Raw genomic sequence first — 24,180 nt, 5'->3', positions numbered from 1 at the left:
CACATAGATAAAGAAAAAGCCTTCTGGAGGAAAGATTGAGTTGTTTGCAGACAATGACCAGAGGTATGTTTGGAGGAGTAAAGGTGAGGCACTTAACCCCAAGAACACTGTACCAACTGTTAAGCTTGGTTAAACAAAGGGGATGGAATAATAAAGGAGGACTACCTCATTATTCTTCAGCATCACCTCCAATCATCAGCGAGATGGTTGAAACTTGAACACAATTGGGTGTTCCAACAGGACCATGACCCCAAACACATCAAAACTGGTTGTGAAATGGATAAAGCAGGCTCACATTAAGCTTTTGGAATGGCCTTACCAAATTCCTGACCTCAATGGTACTGAAAATACCATTGAGGTAAGGACTTTACCAAGAAGCACACAAATGTAATTGAACTCTAACAATTCTACCAAGAAGAGTGGTCAAATATCCAACCAGAATTCTGTTAGAAACTTGCTGAAAGGGTCTGGTCAAGGTGAAACTTGCTAATCAAATATTAGGTGTGCTGTCTCATCTCATCTCATTATCTCTAGCCGCTTTATCCTGTTCTACAGGGTCGAAGGCAAGCTGAAGCCTATCCCAGCGAAAGGCGGGGTACACCCTGGACAAGTCGCCAGGTCATCACAGGGCTGACACATAGACACAGACAACCATTCACACTCACATTCACACCTACGGTCAATTTAGAGTCACCAGTTAACCTAACCTGCATGTCTTTGGACTGTGGGGGAAACCGGAGCACCCGGAGGAAACCCACGCGGACACAGGGAGAACATGCAAACTCCGCACAGAAAGGCCCTCGCCGGCCACGGGGCTCGAACCCGGACCTTCTTGCTGTGAGGCGACAGCGCTAACCACTACACCACCGTGCCGCTTAGGTGTGCTGTATTTTTATATAATCATTGAAAGCCCAATATTGCCATGGCATTCATATCCATAGAGTGTATGTAAACTTGTGAACGCAACCGTCCATATACCCAAAATACCCCATTAACCTTCAAATCTTATCTACGGACACAAATATGTATATAGAATTATACACAAACGCACACAATTCTTCCACCCCCTTAAACACGTTCATACGTTTACATGTACAGATACACGCTAGACCATATTTAATACATCATCGCTTTTATGAAAAGGTGAGGAGGAAGTGCAACACCGAGAGCAACACTGACCCCTGACTGGTCCTGCACATGGACACGATTTCAGAAACAACACAAGCTCACAGGTCCTTGGAAAGGAAAATGTCACACATGGCCAGCATGGATGAATGATGAATGGGAAAACAGAAATGTGAAATAAAATAGAAACGAAATGTGCAAAGATGACTAAATCTGTGTAAAGGAGTGATACGCTGTGTTTACCAGTGCAGTATTTATTACTGTTTAAACTATTAAACAATAGAGCTAAGCTACTGAGTCCAGTTGGTGAAGGAAAAAAAAGAGGGGAAAAAGAGATTTAGAAAATAAGAGAGAAAACTCACAAAAACACTCGAGTTTTTGTGAAAAGCTAAAGGTGATTTTAGTAATCAGTCATTCACCTTCATGACATGAAAGTTAACAAAAAGTCTGAATAAAACAATATTTTGTAGGCACAGACTATTAGCACCAAATTTAGTCATTGCCAATTCACAAATCATCTCTTGCTTTACACAGTGTAGTTGTAGTAGTTAGCCTAGTGTTAGCTAGCTTGCTAGCAACATTAATTACTGGTTTTTACAATATAATAGTTAGCCAAATGTTAGCTAGCTTGCTAGAGACACTGGCTATTGGTGTACAAAATATAGCACTTAGCCAAACATTACCTAGCTAGCTACTGGGTCACACAATATAATAATAATTTGTCAAATATTAGCTAGCTTGCTAGCAACCCTGGTTGCTAGAACAATATAGTAATTAGCTATCAAACCTGGTAATATATTATTTCTTGTAAAATATTCTTCTGGTCGGTCTTTAAAACATGGAATGAAACAGCAGCATAGACATTTTTAAGACCGGTTAAAAATATGTCGAAATGTTAGTCCCACATTTCAAACATGCAAAAGTAAATGAGAAATAAAAATAATTAAAAAAAATTTTTAAAAAGGGGTATATGACAAATAGTTTTGTCCCCCTAAAGGCATGGACTCATGCAATAAAAATAACCACAGCATTTTTTCCCCTCGAAACATCCATGCAAGAGGGGCATACAAAGCTTCTTTCTGAGCTGTCGTACAGTTTATCACGTCAAACTTCATTGTGAAGATTTAATTGTAACACGATTTCCTGGAAACACATATCCATTAATGATGATGGTTTAATGAGATGCTAATTAACGTCTTCACTTTCGCTTGTTTCAGTGCTGAGAGTTTCTCAAGTAAATCTGATGAAACCTGCATTCAATTGCTTCTTCAATGTGCAGGACAAACAGGGGTTTGAGATGAGCGCAGAGAAGGAGACCTGGTTAGAGAGGAAAATAACTGAAAAAAGAGAGATTTCTCTCTCCTTCCTCACTTTCATCACAGAATTCGGTCCTTCTCCTGCTCCTTCTCTCTCTGCTGCTCGTCGATGCGGCTGTACCCTGCTATTTCTCCCTCCGAATGAAATGTTGTGCTCTGTTCAAGATTTCTAAGGCAAATGTCACATTACAGATCCAAAAAATGTACAACATCTATACATTGTGCGATTGTGGTATAGGGGAGAAGGGCATGGTGTGTGTGTATTTCTATAGAACAGTGGCCTCCATTACGATGGCTGGATCCTCGATGTCTGCTTTGCTCTGAATCATTCGTAGCTCAAGCTGAGCCGGGCTCGGTTTTCTGCCAGGACCTGCCATCTCTGGGAGAAGAGAAATAAAATTAGTTGGGAAGTCCCCAAAGCGTGCACACACACACACACACGCACACCAGGGCTTTACATTAACTTTTTTGCTCACCGGCCACTGTGGCTAGTGGTTTTCCCGAGTCACTAGCCATTCAGCCTTTTCACTAGCCACAATTTTGTTGCCAGGAAATCGCAGTTTTTTCTTCACCGTGATGCGTTAAAGTTCGGAAGATCTAGATTTAATTATGAATGGCAGCGTATAATGTATCTCTACAGTAGCACGCAAGTATTCAGTGCTGTTAAGGTAGATCCCTGTATGAAAACATGCAACCAATTCAGACAAAAATATAAACAGAGTATTCTGTTTATTGAACTCAAATTCAAGCCCCTTACAATATGAAATATCGTATAATATGAAAAATAACATTCAGTACAACTGAACTGATTCTAATATTAAAAGTCCAATTCAAAACATTTATAATTGAAAAACATTTGATGTTTTGATATGCAAGTATTATGTGTATTATCAAGTATTATTATGTATATTATGTATTATCTATTAATAGTGTGTGTGTGTGTGTGTGTGTGTGTGTGAGAACATGTGTAGAGAGAGACATTAAATGTTCTCATTACATTCATCATCAGATGAGTCTGAATGGTCCATGAAAAATGGTCTTCGTGACCTGAGGCTTCCAGCATGCCGTAAGTTGATAGCTGGGGCGGATCAATTTCTTTCCAATCGCGTGAACGTTTCTAAACAGCAGCTCCATCCTCTCCAGCTCAGCCGACTTCATGACAGCCAGAGACTGAAAGCAATGCTGTCCTGTAGTGGCAAGCCGTCTTTGCCGGTTTTGATGTTATAGTACTGATGCGTGCATTTGACTTTTCGTGGTCCTTTATAGTTTCGAGTTTAAAATTACTGGTGTCTGTCTTTGCCAGACTTTCTACAGTCTTCACAGTACATGGTATTTTCGGTTTTGCTATGAACTATCCAATCTCGCCCGAACTTCCATTTGTCATTGAACTGTCTTATCTTCCTATTAGCGTCTTGTTCATCTCCATGGCCGCAGCCAGCTCTGAGGCCCCCGCGGTCCGGACCTCGGTCATTTTTAAGAGCTGAAAATACATTTGTACGCTAAATATTCAACTGGATAAAAAAATAAAGAATAACATTAAAACGTCTCTGTAAAAAGTGCATTGTTAATTATGTTAAACGTTGATTCTGTCTTCTGTCTGTTTGGTGCGCGGCTCTGAGACCAAGAACACAAAAGTGAACGAGCGCGCGACTCGGCAGAGGAACGCAGTGCAGGAGACACGGGGTTTCCATGGGAACCATCATCGCACTTTCATGAAGCTGTTAAATTTACATTTTCAAAGCAGAGCAGTTGTAGTCTGCCTTGTTTGTGATTTTAAAAATAAATCATTCGATAAGCCAAAGCAATAGAGTGGAAAGTTTCAACTTATGTTTGCCTTGGATAACTTTGCCTAAAACATGGTGGTGTATACTGATTTTTTTCCCAGAATTTTTTTTTTGTGTGTAGGTGTAACAGATGCCAGATTGTTAATGTATCTTAGTTCCATAGGCTACATGGTTAAGGTATCTTTTGTCCTCATTGCTTGGGCCAGATCAAACCATTAAACAAGCTTAAATTATTCTTACTCTTGCCACATACATGATTTTTTTTCAAAACTGATGATATTCAGTTCAAACACCATTAAAAATAATTTCAGGAATAGATCTCTTGTGTGACGTGTAATTCACCCCCTCATTTAAATATGTCGAACATTTTTCGGTGCGCGCTTTGCGCATCACGGTCCTCAGTGATTTTAAAATGCTGCTCTGGCCCTGCGCATCTCTGCCCCTTTTCCCCTGAGCAGCAGGGTTTGAAACTCCTGCTATATGCCGCCACATAGTGCGCTTGTCAGTCGTCAGCAACTTTGTTGCTTCGTTCATTAACCGCAGGTTACCGTATCATTGATTTTATCTGAGACGTTAATGAACAGTCTCAACAATTCTAACATGTCAGAATGTTTATGCAGGTGCTCATGGGAGTTGTAGGCACGTAATATTACATTGCAATGTGTTTATTATATCAGATGCCTTCAGAGAAAACTACAATTAAAATATATTGTCATACCACAGAATAAACCACCCGCTGAAGTGGCTAGTGGGACTAAAGTCATTACCCGCCGAAGTCGAATTTTACCCGCATTTGGTGGGTGGGCAGGTGCTAATGTAAAGCCCTGACACACACACACACACACACACACACACACACACAGGCTAATAGTTACCGAAGGCATAAGAAATGGTCCTCTGAATAACATGGTACATGACGGAGAAGGTTTTCTCACACGCCATCTATGAAAGAGAAAAGGGAACAAAAGGCATAGGATTCAACATAACACAACAAATGTGCTGAACTATTATTTAAGTCATGGGTAGCATGCTGACTGTCTGTGTGCACACTGGATATACCTTCAGGTCTGTTGGGTAGTGGTGTGTCCAAGCCAGCAGCATAGCTGCAAACAGGTCGCCCGTCCCAACAAACACTGCATCTACTTTGGGCACCTCTATCCGGATCCTCTGGGTCGTGAACGTGCCGTCTGGCATCACTGCGGTGCAGTCAAAACAAATGCATGACTCACTTTAATTTTCCCTTTTTAAAAGACACACCATCAATTTCGGTAACACTAAAGCTAGAAGCCCATGAGCTGGCCTAGTGGTTAGCGTGTCCGTCTCTTGATCATGAGTTCTATTCACGGTCGGGTCATACCAAAGACCATCTTTAAAAAAATGGTACCTACTGCTGTCTGGCAAGGCACACTGCAATACAGATGTGAGTAGGAAGTCAAACTCTTGTGGTTACCAGAGGACTGGCCCCCCACTGTAACCCTAGTTGTACAGGCAAGAAGCGGAGATTAGCACCGCCCAATGCGCCTTAAGGACCTGGTTAGTACTGGGATGGGAGACTGCCTGGGAAGACCAGGTCCCGGTATGGGAAGGGCTTTAACTTTAGGGCACTCGGAGAGCAAAGACATCTTCTGTGATATGCAAATCTGCAACCGCAAACACTTTATATGTCTGGATACATTTCCAAAATTATTATGTGCCTCCAAGTGTATCTCAGAGGATTACTGGTACCTATGAATGTTGATTACAATAAGGAATCATTGTATTTCTACACCGGGCGACACGGTGGTTAGCACTGTCGCCTCACAGCAAGAAGGTCCTGGGTTCAAGCCCAGCGGCTGGTGAGGGCCTTTCTGTGTGGAGTTTGCATGTTCTCCCTGTGTCTGCGTGGGTTTCCTCTGGGTGCTCCGGTTTCCCCCACAGTCCAAAGACATGCAGGTTCGGCTCTATGTGTCAGCCCTGCGATGACCTGGCGACTTGTCCAGGGCCTCTCGCCTATAGTCAGCTGGGATAGGCTCCAGCTTGCCTGCAACCCTGTAGAACAGGATAAGCGGCTACAGATAATGGATGGATGGATGGATGGATGGATGGATGTATTTCTACACTGGCAGATACTGCCATCTACTGGATTTTAAGATGTATGGGATTTTTGAGTGCAGACCTTTGCCAAGGCCGAATGCCATATTTCATGTTAACAAAAGGGAAAATTAATTTTTTGATCCGCTCCAAAATGTAAATGGTTCTTCCTTGGACTATGATACACCCTTCTCCAGAATTTCATGGAAATTGGGTTGTAGGTTTTGCGCAATCCTGCTTAGTTAGATAAACCACACTGAAAACATAACCTCCTCAGTGGAGGTAATAACAGTTTATCATACTCCTAAATGATTATTCAATCTTTCCAGTGACTGCTGATCATTTCAGTAACTCCCGTCATGCTGTATACGAACTGAAACACATGATATACAGTGCTGAGCGTAAATGAGTGCACCCCCTTTGAAAAGTAACACTGTAAACAATATCTCGAACACAATTTCCAAAATATTGACAAGACAAAGTTTAATATAACATCTGTTTAACTTAGAACGTGAAAGTAAGGTTAATCATATAACTTAGATTACACATTTTTTTCAGTTTTACTCAAATTAGGGTGGTGCAAAAATGAGTACACCCCACAACAAAAACTACTACATCTAGTACTTTGTCTGGCCTCCATGATTTTTAATGACAGTACCAAGTCTTCTAGGCATGGAATGAACAAGTTGGCGACATTTTGCAACATCAATCTTTTTCCATTCTTTAACAATGACCTCTTTTAGTGACTGGATGCAGGATGGAGAGTGATGCTCAACTTGTCTCTTCAGAATTCCCCATAGGTGTTCGATTGGGTTCAGATCAGGAGACATACTTGGCCACTGAATCACTTTCACCCTGTTCTTCTTCAGAAATCCAACAGTGGCCTTAGATGTGTGTTTAGTCATGTTGGAAAAGTGCACAACGACCAAGGGCACGGAGTGATGGTAGCATCTTCACTTTCAGTATAGAGCAATACGTCTGTGAATTCATGATGCCATCAATGAAATGCAGCTCCCGACACCAGCAGCACTCATGCAGCCCCACATAAGGACACTGCCACCACCATGTTTCACTGTAGGCACCATGCATTTTTCTTTGTATTCCTCAACTTTGCGATGCCATACAGTTTTGAAGCCATCAGTTCCAAAAACATTTATCTTGGTCTCATCACTCCAGAGTATAGAGTCCCAGTAGTCTTCATCTTTGTCAGCATGGGCCCTGGCAAACTCTAGGCGGGCTTTTTTGTGCCTGGGCTTTAGGAGAGGCTTCTTTCGTGGACGGCATCCATGCATGCCATTCCTCTGCAGTGTACGCCGTATTGTGTCACGGGAAATAGTCACCCCAGTTTGGCTTTCTACTTCTTTAGATAACTGCAGTGAACTTGCATGCCGATTTTCTTCAACCTTCTCATCAGAAGACGCTCCTGTTGAGGTGTTAACTTCCGTGGACAACCTGGACGTCTCTGTGAGACGGTTGCAGTTCCGTCTTTCTTAAATTTTTGTGCCACTTTTGCTATAGTATTCTGACTGATAAGTAAAGCTTTGCTGATCTTCTTGTAGCCTTCACCTTTGTGGTGCAAAGAAATTATTTTCTTTGGGGAATTCTGAAGAGACAAGTTGAGCATCACTCTCCATCCAGCATCCAGTCACTAAAAGAGGTCATTGTTGAAGAATGGAAAAAAGATTGATGTTGCAAAATGTCGCCAACTTGTTCATTCCATGCCTAGAAGACTTGGTGCTGTCATTAAAAATCATGGAGGCCATACAAAGTACTAGATGTAGTAGTTTTTGTTGTGGGGTGTACTCATTTTTGCACCACCTTAATTTGAGTTAAACTGAAAAAAAATGTGTAATCTAAGTTATATTATTAACCTTACTTTCACGTTAAGCCCTGTGATGACCTGGTGACTTGTCCAGGGTGTACCCCGCCTTTCGCCCGTAGTCAGCTGGGATAGGCTCCAGCTTGCCTGCGACCCTGTAGAACAGGATAAAGCGGCTAGAGATAATGAGATGAGATGAGACTTTCACGTTATAAGTTAAACAGATGTTATATTAAACTTTGTCTTGTCAACATTTTGGAAATTGTTTGAGTTCATTGAGATATTGTTTAAAATGTTACTTTTCAAACGGGGTGTACTCATTTACGCTGAGCACTGTACTTTTTTTTTTACTATCTTTATGCAAGTTGGAACACACCCAACAGATTACAGGATTGTGGTTTTATAGTCTTCAAGACATTTTTATTAAAAATCGGACGTGTGAAGCATCTGTGCAAGCCTGGGAAACACCTACACATGATCTGATCTGTTGCGTTATCCCCAAAAGTCAAAAGGGAGAAAACAGCATTTAACGGTTCCAGTCTGAATGTGACGCAGGAGCATCATGGACATTTTGATAGCTGGGATCCTGTTACAAACTGAACTGATTAGACGATGCAACAAATTGATCAGTGTGACATTCTTTGTGTGAGACAATAACAGCTAGCCGGCACTGTTTTAGACATCTTTAAGGCAGACAGACTGCATTTACAACACTTTGTTAAACTGCCACCTTGTCTTTATACTATTTGTTAAAAGCCTAGGGAAGAATAAAAAGCAAATAAAACAACATTTCGCATATCATTTTGGTTGAAATAATTATGGTTTCTTAAAATCATGTTGTAAAGTATGATATAGGGATGAAAAAAACTATTTTGGCCAAAACTTGACTCCTTCTTCTTTTTTTTGGTCAACATCTGATGGGTTTTTCCCACACCATCACATGTATGAAATGAGAAGTTCTTTTCAGGAACAGAAGGCAACTAGTACTCAGCATGCAGCATGCACGGGAGCATCTACATCACAGGAGGTCCTCATGAAGCTGCCGAAGAAAACCCAAAGAATGCGTTCAAAGTGTCATCAGTGTTACTTTGAGGAATATTAGATGTTTTTCCCCCTGTGATGATCTGGCAACTTGTCCGGGTGTACCCTGCCTCTCGCCCATAGTCACCTGGGATAGACTCCAGCTTGCCTGCGACCCTGTACAGGATAAGCAGTTACAGATAATGGATGGATGGATGGATGGATGGATTTTTTGGTAGTCATTTTCAGTATTCATGTCCAGCTAACATCTATAACTTCTCTGGTGTATTTACTATTGACTGCAAAAGAAAGAATCTCGTTGGTTCCTGTATTATGAATGTACAGTACCAGTCAAAAGTTTGTACACCCCTATTCATTCTGTATTTTGACTATTTTCTACATTCTAGAACAATACTGAAGACATCAAAACTATTGAAATAACATAAGGAGCATATATGGAATTATGTGGTAAACAAAACGTGTTAAATAAACAAAAGATGTGTCATATTTTAGATTCTTCGAAGTATCCAGCGTTTACCTTGATGACACTTTGCACACTACTGGCGTTATCTTAACCAGCTTCATGAGGTCGTCACCTGGAATGCTTTTCAATTAACAAGTGTGCCTTGTCAAAAGTTAATTAGTGCAATTTCTTACCTTCTTAATGTGTTTGATCTCAAACAGTAAATAGTAAGTAATAAAAATACAGTAAATAGCCCGATTCCACAACTGTAGTAATCCGTATTCCACTCAAGTAAGTAAAGAGAAACGACATCCATCATTACTTTAAGACATGAAGAGTCTTTTAATTAATAAAAATAAAGAACAAATATTGAATTAGAAGGTGTGTCCAAACTGTATACTTTATGTCAAGTGCTGTATGTTTGTGTCTGATACCGGCTTTACCCCAACCATTAAAACTGAAGTGACTTCCTTCCTCCTGAGTGACTGGGACCAACACTGCATCCAGTTAGCAATCATACCTGTCAACCCTCCCGTTTTTCCCGGGAAATCCCTTATTTTGACTTATTTCCTGCTGTCTTCCCGTTTTTTTATTTTCCCGAAAATATCCCGTATTTTCACATTATATAAAAGTCCCGTATTTTCACAATATAAAAAAGTCGGTAGGTCCAGAATTCATGACGCGCCTCTGACAGGAGTTTACAGCAGGAAGTCGGGCCATGAATTCATGTCCCCGCCCTCTCAGGCATCAGTAATTACATAACTACGTCCAGAGGCGAGGCTGAGCAAGTGATTAGGTCCAGTGTTGCCAGATTGGGCGGTTTCCTGCCCAAGTTGGGCGGTTTCAAGTGCATTTTGGCGGGTTTTGAACAGGGCTTTGAACCGGAATTTTTTTCCTATTGGTTCGTTCCGAACAGAAACGGAATTTTAACGTTTCCGGTTTTGGGTTCCACCATTAAATAGACGTTCCCGAACCGGTTAGAACAAAAAAATTTCGTTCCCGGAACGGTTAATTACGTTCCCTCTCAGCTGTTTAACAAATGGCTATAAAATTATGTCTCTGTCTCATCCAGCTTAAGCCAAATGTAGGCTAATTCTATTACAACCTTCATTAAATAAGACAAGAAATAATTCAAAACAATTATTATTTCAAATGTTGGCGATTTGGATTCTCAGTATGTCTTCCCATCTACACAAACAGAAAAAGTGGCAAAAATGAAAGAGAATTCGTTTAGTGTGTTACCAAAGGCTAGTCAGGCCCTATAGAGGGCTACCGCATGACGTCACCGCGCCGCGAGATTTTGTTAGGCGCCATATTTGAAGACCAAGTACACATCTATGCAAGTACATACATACATAAAACAAACTACACCTGAAATGTAGCCAGGGCCGGTTCTGCCCTAATCTGGACCCGGGTGCAACATCGCGCAACCCCCCCCAAAAAAAACAGTCTAAATCAGGACAACCATCACATAACTATAACTATAAACATTTTATATCAACTATTTTAACTAAATGGGCTATAATAAATAAGCCTGCAGGCAGCCACGGCGGGCTGCCTCAGAAAAGTAACCATTCAATGACACAACTGAAAGCCTGCAGCCACGGCGGGCTGCCTCAGAAAAGTAACCATTTGTCCTACCTTAAAACTCGTTTTGCATTTTCTGCCTCCTTTTTTGTATTTTCGACCCTCTGTTTATTTTCTTTCCTTTTCTGAAAACCCGATTTGTGTCCAGACATTTTGTTCTGCTACCAACGAACTAACTCGTCAGGTCTCGTCTCTCGAGCCCGCGATGATTCCCGTGGGAAGGGCAACAATTGATACATTTTTACAAACAGCCAATAGGGAGGTTGCATCGTTCAGGCTCTTCTTTGCTCAGACACTCAGTAATGCACTTACTCACTAGTAGTCCACCTTCCCGCTCTCTCCATTCAATCAGCGAACGTCACACAGGAAGTGAACCCCAGCGGGTCATAGAAACTTGCGCAGGAGAAGAATGACTATTTGTAGGCTACAGAAACTTTGAGGAACGAAATAAAAACCGGTATTAACCGGTTACCATTATTTTTAATAAGCGTTTCTGTTCCGGAACATAAAAAATAATAAAGTTTCTGGTTTCGTTTCTGTTCCATGTGAAATAGAAAAAGTTCCCGGTTTTCGTTTTCGTTCCTTGAACCGGTTCAAAGCCCTGGTTTTGAACATATTTTGGGCTGGAAAACGTCAGCAGTATCTGGCAACACTGATTAGGTCTGAGGTGAAGATGGCGATGCTAATAGCTAAGAAAAACATTAGCCTCTCTTTCTTTGATGATTTCAACAAGTGCGTGGCTGGAATGTTCCCAGACTCTTCCCTCGCAAAGAAATTTTCCATGGGGAAAACGAAAGCCTCCCAAATAATCAAAGGTAAGCTACACATGTTTACATTAAGTATGTCCTGGCTAAGACCTCATAAATAGCCTAGTGTAAACTAATTGGTGTATTAACTGTTTTATCCACTCATTGTCTATTTTATTTTCTATCTGAAACTTACCCATTTTAAATCACTCTTGGTTTAATATCTTATATTACTCTCTCTTTATTACATCTAGTTTCTCTTTATTACATCTATCTATCTATCTATCTATCTATCTATCTATCTATCTATCTATCTATCTATCTATCTATCTATCTATCTATCTATCTAGTGTTCCGAGGCCATGATTATGGTAAAACCATAATAGATTGCAATGGAATTGAATTTATTGACTGGTTATATAATAACCTTTCTTATTTTAACATAAGATACGTATTTTAGCCCTTAATTTGGGAAATAACTGGTACCACTGAAAGCAAATAAAAATAAATGTATAGTTTATTCACAAATGCACTCTATAAACCATAAGCATATTGAGTTTGTGTCTTGGCTATCACCAACATGCACCAGAGTACAGGAAATCACAAATACTAGATAGAAAATTGCCCCCCATTCAACTACACACCCACTTTTGGTGAAGGGTATGACTTTCCGAAATTTTCCCTTCTTTTGAGTTAAAAATCTGGGAAATATCCCTTTTTTTCAAACCTCAAAGTTGACAGGTATGTTAGCAATTTGTATCCATGGTCTTTAGCTCAGTATTTAAAGTCATGCTGAATAGTTTCTTCTAAATACTACACTGTGACAAGATAATCGCAACCTTCAGCACTCACCCTGGATATGGTGAGTGAACTATAAAGCTCATTTTAAACCAGAAGTTGTAACCACAGTGCTTTTCTCCAATTGCAATATGATTCTACGGAGCTTTTTGATATTGGATGGAGGAAACAACGGCGCAGCAATCAAGCATGCACTGTAAAAAATGTTTGTTGCTTTGAATTAAAAAAGTGAGTAACCTGGTTGCCTTAAAATTTTGAGTTCATTAAAACTCATATAGTAAGTTAGCATAATGAGGCAATCAAGTTGCATTGCGCGAACTTACTATCTGAGTTTCAACAAACTTGAAATTTTACGGCAACCAGGTTAATCACTTTTTTAAGTTAACACAACAAATTATTTTTTTACAGTGTGCACAAACTGCAGTATTATCCTGTTTTTCCCACCAAGACTTCGTGAAAATGCTTCACTTGTACGTATAAAAAGGAAATGGAGACAATGCTTCAACTGTAGTGAAAAAAAGAAATCAAGTCGATGCATAAAACAAGCACAGCGTGACAGGAGCGCCTTGGAGACAGCTGGTGTGCTTGTTAAAATTTACGTGCATCAAAAAAACTCTTCAGCAGTGCATCTGGTAAGAATTGGCCATTAGAATAAATGTAAGGTTTGTTTCTGGATGCAGGACATTTAACTAAATTTGGTCATGCTGCTTTGTCCCAAAATGTTGTGGGGCAGGGAGGAAGACTAACACTTAAAAATCTTTATGCACGCTCACACAAGCTCTCACACACATACCGATACGTTGGCTGCCAAGTGAAACCAGAAAGCGGTCTCCGAGGCGAGGTGGCAGATCAGAGCTGGTGATGACCACTGTGTCTGGACCCATATTATGGAGCAGATCCATCACCTGGCAGAAAGAGATTCATTTACACATTTATTTGAGAAACTTAACAAAAAAGTCCCAGGCCATGATTTCTACCTTAGAAGTGTATAATATGAAAAAAGTATGTTAGGCAAAGGGGGCGGCACGGTGGTGTAGTGGTTAGCGCTGTCGCCTCACAGCAAGAAGGTCCGGGTTCGAGCCCCGTGGCTGGCGAGGGCCTTTCTGTGTGGAGTTTGCATGTTCTCCCCGTGTCCGCATGGGTTTCCTCCGGGTGCTCCGGTTTCCCCCACAGTCCAAAGACATGCAGGTTAGGTTAACTGGTGACTCTAAATTGAGCGTAGGTGTGAATGTGAGTGTGAATGGTTGTCTGTGTCTATATGTCAGCCCTGTGATGACCTGGCGACTTGTCCAGGGTGTACCCCGCCTCTCGCCCGTAGTCAGCTGGGATAGGCTCCAGCTTGCCTGCGACCCTGTAGAACAGGATAAAGCGGCTACAGATAATGGATGGATGGATAGATGTTAGGCAAAGGCTTCAGGAGGGGTAGGGGTTTGTGTGGAAAGAATACAGGAGAAAGGAGTTTGCATCGAAAATATTGTGTATACGTTGCTCTCTTACCTCTACTGCATCTTTCTCTGTGCTGATATTCTTTCCTGTCAAGAGCCTAAAAATAAAAATTAGTGATTGAACACTTTCTTTTTTTTTAAATCACTGCTCGTTTCTGAGTCAAACATTAAGAACTTTTTACATTAACACTAAACCACACTTAAAAGGAATTCAGATGAGAGATGTAGATAACAGATTTAATAATGCAGTGCTGCACTAATGATTATCATGCTAATTAAGTAATAATTATTCAGTAATAGTTGTTGGAAAAGAATTGCAGTTCTTGATCTTGGCCATCAGGGGGAGACATATAACTACTGATAAACAAAGCCTTCTGATGTTAATTGATTGTGTTGCAGCGCAAAGCCAATTATTTCATCTCATCACGATTCAGCTTCATGCAGAAGAATCTTACACACACACACACACACACACACACACACACACACACACAAATCTCACACCTAGAAATCTCTTTTATTAAATGAACAAAACTCATTCAAGCTTATGAAAGCGCTGACCCATAAAACGCACATCATCAGTCCAAACCTAGATCAGTGTGCAAACACAGAGGAAGGCAGGTTAACGTTTACACTGGTATGACAAGAACAGTAGAAGGACACGAAGACAATGACACCTACAACCCCGATTCCAAAAAAGTTGGGACAAAGTACAAATTGTAAATAAAAAAGGAATGCAATAATTTACAAATCTCAAAAACTGATATTGTATTCACAATAGAACATAGACAACATATCAAATGTCGAAAGTGAGACAGTTTGAAATTTCATGACAAATATTGGCTCATTTGAAATTTCATGACAGCAACACATCTCAAAAAAGTTGGGACAGGGGCAATAAGAGGCTGGAAAAGTTAAAGGTACAAAAAAGGAACAGCTGGAGGACCAAATTGCAACTCATTAGGTCAATTGGCAATAGGTCATTAACATGACTGGGTATAAAAAGAGCATCTTGGAGTGGCAGCGGCTCTCAGAAGTAAAGATGGGAAGAGGATCACCAATCCCCCTAATTCTGCGCCGACAAATAGTGGAGCAATATCAGAAAGGAGTTCGACAGTGTAAAATTGCAAAGAGTTTGAACATATCATCATCTACAGTGCATAATATCATCAAAAGATTCAGAGAATCTGGAAGAATCTCTGTGCATAAGGGTCAAGGCCGGAAAACCATGCTGGGTGCCCGTGATCTTCGGGCCCTTAGACGGCACTGCATCACATACAGGCATGCTTCTGGATTAGAAATCACAAAATGGGCTCAGGAATATTTCCAGAGAACATTATCTGTGAACACAATTCACCGTGCCATCCGCCGTTGCCAGCTAAACTCTATAGTTCAAAGAAGAAGCCGTATCTAAACACGATCCAGAAGCGCAGACGTCTTCTCTGGGCCAAGGCTCATTTAAAATGGACTGTGGCAAAGTGGAAAACTGTTCTGTGGTCAGATGAATCAAAATTTGAAGTTCTTTATGGAAATCAGGGACGCCGTGTCATTCGGACTAAAGAGGAGAAGGATGACCCAAGTTGTTATCAGCGCTCAGTTCAGAAGCCTGCATCTCTGATGGTATGGAGTTGCATTAGTGCGTGTGGCATGGGCAGCTTACACATCTGGAAAGACACCATCAATGCTGAAAGGTATATCCAGGTTCTAGAGCAACATATGCTCCCATCCAGACGACGTCTCTTTCAGGGAAGACCTTGCATTTTCCAACATGACAATGCCAAGCCACATACTGCATCAATTACAGCATCATGGCTGCATAGAAGAAGGGTCCGGGTACTGAACTGGCCAGCCTGCAGTCCAGATCTTTCACCCATAGAAAACATTTGGTGCATCATAAAACGGAAGATATGACAAAAAAGACCTAAGACAGTTGAGCAACTAGAATCCTACATTAGACAAGAATGGGTTAACATTCCTATCCCTAAACTTGAGCAACTTGTCTCCTCAGTCCCCAGACGTTTACAGACTGTTGTAAAGAGAAAAGGGGATGTCTCACAGTGGTAAACATGGCCTTGTCCCAACTTTTTTGAGATGTGGTGTTGTCATGAAATTTAAAATCACCTAATTTTTCTCTTTAAATGATACATTTTCTCAGTTTAAACATTTGATATGTCATCTATGTTCTATTCTGAATAAAATATGGAATTTTGAAACTTCCACATCATTGCATTCCGTTTTTATTTACAATTTGTACTTTGTCCCAACTTTTTTGGAATCGGGGTTGTACATTAATGGATTACAAAGCTCCAGGGGTCGAGCTACACACACACACACACACACACACACACACACACACACACACACACACACACACACACACACACACACCCCAGGGCTGTCCAACTTCTTCTAAAACTGCATTCCGACATTAGAACTCTAATGCTTAATGTTTAACATCCTGGCATTGCAGCACCCACGCAGTTTGAGATTCAGCAACAGATAATGCCTGACTACACAAGTGCCTTCTGTAAGTTAACACATTCAAAGTTTCAGCACAGTTTAAAAATATGTATAATTTAAAAATATAGGAAAATAAAGAGCCCTTGGGCTTCTGAGTGGCAGAACAGAAAAGCTATGACCCTGGATGGCATACTATCTCTCCGTGTCAATCAGAGCGACACTAGCCAATCGCAGGCGTCTGTGAGCTCATGTATGTGAAAGAGGGCAGATAGCACTTTAAAAAGATACAGCTGTCTGGTTTCATGTGTCTCTGAGGAATCATGTTAAGGCTGATTTATACTTCTGTGTAAAATCTAGCCACGTACCCGATGCCATACCCTGACACGCGCCGCACCAGAAATGTAATTACACATCGCAGTGACACAAATCACAACAAGTGTGACTGGTCTGCTTGATAGCATCGTATTTCCTTCTTCTCCAGAAATATACTATCACGACAGTGTGTTAACATAAATCATGTGCAAGGCTCTAGAGCGGCTGTAGTTCATTATAACAACCGGTTTAAATTCTACAGAATCACACACTTTTCTTTCTTTTTTCTTCTAACAAACTCACAATAGACACACGACGTGTCCATGATGTAAACTGTAGCAACTCAATAAAAATAATAAAGGATCAATCAATCAGTGATTTATAGACTTATGGATTTATACACTAATTACACCGAAGTGCTTCGAGCTGCTCATACTGCTGAATACAGGCGAGTTAAAACACTTCAGAAATGCTTTCAGCAAAAATTCACTTGGGTTATAATTAATCACACAAGGCTCCTTTGTCCCCACATAAATTTGTTTTAAAAGATTTTGTCTGTGTTATTAACCCCGCCGACAGTAGTCGGAGGGGTTATTATTTTCACCTGCGTCAGTCTGTGTGTGTGTGTGTGTGTCTGTCTGTGTGTCTGCAAGATATCTCAAGAACCAATGGATCGATTTGGACCAAATTTTGTACGTGTTGCCAATCACCCAGGAAGGAAACCATTAAATTTTGGAGGTCAAAGGTCAAAGGTCAAGGTCATGGCAGAACTTCGAAATTTTCGCCCAATGTATTTTAATAGGGAAAAGGCGGGGTTTGCACTCGTTAGAGTGTCCCTGTCTAGTTTTCTGTTTATTATTCCTACGGTGAAACGCGGAATTTTTTTTTTTTTTGCTCTCCTTCTATGTCAGTAAATTCTGGTGTATTTTATACAACAGTGTCTCATAGAGCAGGGGTTCTCAACCTTTTCTACTTCGAGGCCCACCTATTCATACTTGTAACGAGTCGGGGCCCATTAAAAAATGTCCTCAATTATTTTGGCTCCTCTATTCTATTAGAATCTAATAATCTATTGTAAAGTGTATTAATGGGATGCGACATCACTCCCTGTTACAGACAGGAGCCCAGGAATTAAATAAATGCAAAAAAAACAATTTTTAAATTGTAGGTATTGTATTTAAAACTGCACGTGAAATTAGCTCAGCCTTTAGGGGCACCAGCAGCCTTAGTCAGGTGTATACCGGGAGCCAGGGCGCCGGACATAGCAGGTAATCTTAGGGTCCTAGGCAAGCATAGGTTCTCAAAGATAGTTATCCATGCAGGAGCTAATGATATACGCCTTCGTCAGTCTGAGGTTACTAAGAGTAACTTTGTAGAGGTGTTTAAATTAGCGAAGGCGATGTCCGATGCTGTAGTATGCTCTGGCCCCATCCCAATGCGGCGTGGCGATGTAGCTTACAGCAGGTTATGGTCGCTGAACTGCTGGCTGTCCAGGTGGTGCTCTGAAAACAGTGTGGGCTTTATAGATAATTGGGCTAATTTTGAGGGCACTGCTGGCCTGTTAGGGCGGGACGGTATCCATCCCACTCGGGAAGGTGCTGCTCTCATTTCCTGCAGCATAGGTCATAGTCTCAGAACAGGCCTAGTTAATTTCTGACAATCCAGAGCCAAGGCCAGGGAGCAGACGAACAGGCTAAACCGACTGTCTGCTAGCTGCACAGAGTCGTCACTCAGGGCCCACTACATCGAGACTGTGTCTGTTCCCCGAGCTCAACAAAAAGGTAGAAATTTTCAGAGAGTTTGTTCCAGTAACCTAATCAATATAAAATTAGATCAGACTGACTGTACAGCTGCTGCCAGCACCTTTGATCTAAAGGTGGGGCTATTAAATATTAGATCTCTTACATCTAAAGCGCTAATGGTTAATGAACTCATTACTGATCAGGAGTTTAATGTACTGTGTTTAACAGAAACATGGATTAAGCCAAATGAATATATAGCATTAAATGAAGCGAGTCCTCCTGGATACAGTTATATACACCAGCCTCGTCTAACTGGCAGAGGAGGAGGCGTCGCGGTTATTTATAACGATTATCTAGGTGTAACACACAAACCTGGTTATAAATTTAATACATTTGAAGTTCTTCATACTCATATAATGTATGTAGCCTCAAAAAATAAGTCTACCCAGTTAATTCCATTGCTTATTATTTACAGGCCCCCGGGGCCATATTCTGAGTTTCTTTCTGAATTTGCAGATTTTATCTCAGATTTGGTTATTTCCTTAGACAAAGCTTTAGTTGTCGGAGATTTTAATATTCACTTTGATAACCCAGAAGACCCTTTAAAAACAGCGTTTGTGTCCATCTTAGATTCAGTCGGGATTAAGCAGAATGTCATAGGACCGACCCATAATGGTGGTCACACCCTTGATCTAATACTAACATTCAGATTAAACGTAGACAATATAGTCATACTTCCACAGTCTGAAGTTATCTCAGATCATTGTCTCATCTCATTCAAAATATGTCTGAGTAATAATTTATGCACCTCACCACGCTACTGTATTAAACGTACTTTCACGTCAACTACTGCACAGAGCTTTATAAATGATCTCCCAGAGCTGTCAACTTTGATTGGGTCACTGTCAGCCCCTGCAGAACTCGATCAGGCAACTGAATGCTTAGAGTCAACATTCCGCCATACTTTAGATAATGTAGCTCCTCTAAAAAGGAAAATGGTCAGAGACAAAAAATTAGCACCCTGGTATAATGATGACACTCGCACATTAAAACAGACCACTCGAAAATTGGAACGTAAATGGCGTCAAACAAAATTGGTAGTGTTCAAACTGGCGTGGAAGGAGAGCTTCCTGAAGTATAAAAAAGCTCTTAGTGCTGCGAGATCAACATATCTCTCCTCCCTAATAGAAGATAACAAAAATAATCCTAGATTCCTATTTAATACTGTAGCAAAATTAACCAGGAATAAGTCCACTATCAACACATGCACACCTGCAGTATGTAGTAGCAACGACTTCATGAATTTTTTTAATGACAAAATTGAGAATATCCGACAAAAAATTCAAACTACTAATTTAAGGTTAGACAATGAAAGTGACCTTGTAGTTAACAATATAACTGTATCAGATCATCAGTTAGAATGTTTTACTCCCCTAAAAGAAACTGAATTACTCTCATTAATCTCTACATCAAAAGCCTCAACTTGCGTACTAGATCCCTTACCGACACATCTATTCAAACAGATAATGCCTGGAGTAATTGAACCGCTTCTAAAAATAATAAATTCTTCTCTTATGATTGGCTATGTACCCAAATCCTTTAAACTAGCAGTTATCAAACCCCTGATTAAAAAACCTGACCTTGATCCCTGTCAGCTGTCCAATTATCGGCCAATATCAAACCTCCCCTTTATCTCCAAGATCCTTGAAAAAGCTGTGGCACAGCAGTTATGCTCATATTTACATAGGAATAACATCCATGAAATGTATCAGTCAGGATTTAGACCTCATCATAGCACAGAGACAGCACTGGTTAAAGTAGTAAACGACCTACTGTTGGCGTCTGATCAGGGCTGTGTCTCGCTACTTGTGTTGCTTGACCTTAGTGCAGCATTTGATACCATTGATCATTCCATTCTTCTGGATAGACTAGAAAATGTTGTGGGAGTTAAGGGAATGGCCCTCTCCTGGCTCAGGTCTTATCTAACTGATCGTTATCAGTATGTCGATAGAAATATATATTTCTAGACGTACCGAGGTAAAGTTTGGTGTTCCACAAGGTTCTGTCTTGGGTCCACTGCTTTTTTCTCTATATATGTTACCTCTGGGCGATATTATTCGTAAACATTGTATTAGTTTCCACTGTTATGCTGATGACACACAGTTGTATGTCTCTGCAAAACCTGATGAGAGACACCAGCTTAATAGAATTGAGGAATGTGTTAAGGACATTAGACACTGGATGCTCGTTAATTTCCTTCTGCTTAACTCTGACAAGACTGAAGTACTTGTGCTAGGACCACATACAGCTAGAAGTAAGTTTTCTGATTACACAGTAACTCTGGATGGCCTTTCTGTTTCTTCACGTGCAGCAGTAAAAGACCTCGGAGTGATTATTGACCCCAGTCTTTCATTCGAAACTCACATTGATAACATCACCCGGATAGCTTTCTTTCATCTCAGAAATATTGCAAAGATAAGAAATTTAATGTCACTACATGATGCAGAAAAACTAGTTCATGCTTTCGTTACCTCCAGGTTGGATTATTGTAATGCCTTACTGTCTGGATGTTCCAATAAGTGCATAAACAAGCTCCAGTTAGTTCAAAATGCCGCAGCAAGAGTCCTTACTAGAACTAGAAAATATGACCACATCACGCCTGTCTTATCCACACTGCATTGGCTCCCAATCAAATTTCGTATTGATTATAAAATACTACTATTGACCTTTAAAGCACTAAATGGTCTCGCACCACAGTACCTGAGTGAACTTCTGCTCCTCTATGACCCGCCACGCCTACTTAGATCAAAAGGTGCAGGCTATCTGCTGGTACCTCGTATATTGAAGGCTACATCAGGGGGCAGAGCCTTTTCTTACAAAGCCCCACTGTTATGGAACAGCCTTCCAAGTAATGTTCGGGAATCAGACACAGTCTCAGCATTTAAGTCTAGGCTGAAAACATATCTGTTTAGTCAAGCCTTTTGTTAATGGTGTTTATGAGGTAAAGGAGTAGATCTGGAGGGTCCTCAGACATAGAGTGTTTTGGTAAACTGGGATGTATGGATGCTGTCAGTCCCCACTTGCTTGCTCACTCGAGTTTGTTGACGGTGCAGTGGCTGGCTGCTTTATGTCCTGGGGCTCCCTCATGCCTGTGTTACCTTCTGGCTCTCTCCTTTTAGTTATGCTGTCATAGTTAATTGCCGGAGTCCCTGCTTGTACTCGGTGCAATATGTATACTGTTCCTACTTATTCAGGTGACATTGGGCATACCTAACCACCTGTGTTTTCTTTCTCCCCCCCCCCAAATCTGTCCCTCTGAGTTACATGGAGTCAACAGGAAATCTTTTGGTGGAGACGGTGGGGACCTCGACTGGCTATCGTAGCCTGCAGGGAATCGGCCGTCAGACATTCTGTCGCATGTCCCAGACCCGGTGAAATGTAACTGAATTGTCTTGGCCAGGCCTAAGAGTCCCATCTGCATCTCATCATTGCTGAGGAGTGTGCTCCCATCACCCAATCAAGCATCCAGCCAGAGCAGGTCATGATATATTTTTTACCATATTAACATGCCATTGTGCGTCATGCCTGATGTAAAGACTCTCGTCTCTGCGAGCCTACCACACAGATTTAATACTTGTCATTTTTAGGGCATACCTAACAACGTGTTTTCTTTCTCTCTCCCCCCCCCCCCATCTGTCCCTCTGAGTTACATGTTGATCCTGGGATTGAGATGCTGGCCTCTTCTGCCCCTCGGACCTGCTTGATCCATCCTGGTGCCCTGTGTCTGGTCGGAGTTTTATCGCCCCACTCCTGTGAAGGACGGCCCCATGAGGACAGTTGAGGGTTATACCTGTTAAAACTGTTAATATTATAGTCAGGCTGTCTGTTGTTGCCCAAATGAGGATGGGTTCCCTTTTGAGTCTGGTTCCTCTCGAGGTTTCTTCCTCATGTCGTCTGAGGGAGTTTTTCCTTGCCACCGTCGCCACAGGCTTGCTCATTGGGGATAGATTAGGGATAAAATTAGCTCATGTTTTTAAGTCGTTCAAATTCTGTAAAGCTGCTTTGCGACAATGTTTATTGTTAAAAGCGCTGTACAAATAAACTTGATTTGAAACTTGATGATATGGATGTCAACATAAAACCATGCATGCAGGGCATTCTTAGTCAAAAGGGATTAACGATCCAAAAGTGGAGTCTGGTCCATTAACACAAGAACTTACTGCCATGTTTGTGTCCAGCAAACAAGCAAGTTATTAAAACCAAGAAGTACACACAAGAAGTGGATATAGAACCCACTCAATGGGATTAGATCCTTACATGCTAACAAAGAAGGATTTTTCCAATGAAAGAAAAACTTACTAGCTAAATTTGACATTAGTAGAATAAATTTTGATCCTATTGTAGCCATAACTAAATACAAAGACAATAGTTATGCATACTATTAATTAACTTAATGCGAAGATAATGAACAGATACTCAACAGATTTAAGGGTTTTTAAAGATCGTATATATTTTTAGTCTTTTGTATTTGTAATATTTGTATCTGTACATGCATGACCCCACCAGCTCTGCTGATCAACTTGTGTTTAAATAAAGTTATTCATTCATTCATGAAAATTATCCATCCATTGAGTTTCCCGACATCTCAAACTACCTGGTGCTGCAGACATCGTTCTACACGGACACACAGATGGAAACCTGGAAGAGCATGGAGGCGAACAACTTTTTATATGTGGCTGGGTTAAAGATCTGGGGATCAGGACACTAGAAGATAAATCCTGGATGGTTTTTGCCCGGGTAAATAGGAGTTTCTTGGCTTTTTATACATGTCTTTGAGATGGTTGCTAGGACACTACAAGTTTTAGTATTAGGTGTAAACAAACCACTCAATTCTCAATCCTCCCTGCTCTTCTCTTCTAGCAGGCATCACAGAACCATATAGTTTACCCACAAATGTATTTATTTATTCAGCCCCGCTGCGCTCTCTCTCTCTCTCTCTCTCTCTCTCTCTGTGTATGTGTGTATGTGTGTGTGCGCACGTGTGGATTAAATGTGAAAAAATAAAGGCTCGTTCTTCTTAATTTACCCACAAAGGTATTTATTCCACTTGAAAAGTGTACGGCAAACCAGCTACCGGATTTGGGACACGACGACATCCTGAACTATTTAGTATTTGGCTTCAAACTTGAAAAAATTTCACGGCCCACTAGATGGCGCTTCGCAACCCACTAATGGGCCACGGCCCAGTGGTTGAGAAACACTGTCATAGAGGACATGCTCACCTTACATGCAAGTATAAATACTTCACCCTCTGTAAGTATCAGTGCCATGCATTCAGCGTAGATTCTACGCAGAAGTACAAATCAGCCTTTAGCCTTCACCCTCCCAGGTTGGTAGCCGTTGTATGATCTGTGAGGGCTGGCTGGTGGGTGGGGAGAAAATGGAGAAGAATCCCAGCCCTATTCTTATATAAACTGACACAAGGCCATTTGG

General features: G+C 41.0%; 1 protein-coding gene across 2 annotated transcripts in view; it reads right to left on the bottom strand.

Annotated features, from left to right (window-relative positions):
* Nucleotides 1-679: 679 nt before the first annotated feature.
* The window catches only part of pdxkb (pyridoxal (pyridoxine, vitamin B6) kinase b), a 65,014-nt gene continuing 41,513 nt past the window's right edge, over nt 680-24,180 (bottom strand). For both annotated transcript variants that reach the window (XM_060898834.1, XM_060898835.1), the window contains exons 7-11: nt 14,226-14,271; nt 13,522-13,633; nt 5,285-5,421; nt 5,101-5,167; nt 680-2,820 (exon numbers count right to left, since the gene is read on the bottom strand). In XM_060898834.1, coding sequence (XP_060754817.1) covers nt 2,708-2,820; nt 5,101-5,167; nt 5,285-5,421; nt 13,522-13,633; nt 14,226-14,271 — 475 coding nt within the window. In that variant the 3' untranslated portion in view covers nt 680-2,707. The remainder of the gene's footprint in view (nt 2,821-5,100; nt 5,168-5,284; nt 5,422-13,521; nt 13,634-14,225; nt 14,272-24,180) is intronic.

Source organism: Neoarius graeffei, chromosome 18 (assembly GCF_027579695.1).
Source record: "Neoarius graeffei isolate fNeoGra1 chromosome 18, fNeoGra1.pri, whole genome shotgun sequence".
Classification (NCBI taxonomy): domain Eukaryota; kingdom Metazoa; phylum Chordata; class Actinopteri; order Siluriformes; family Ariidae; genus Neoarius; species Neoarius graeffei.
The sequence above is the reverse complement of the archived record's forward strand: the minus strand, read 5'-3'. Positions and strand labels throughout refer to the sequence as shown.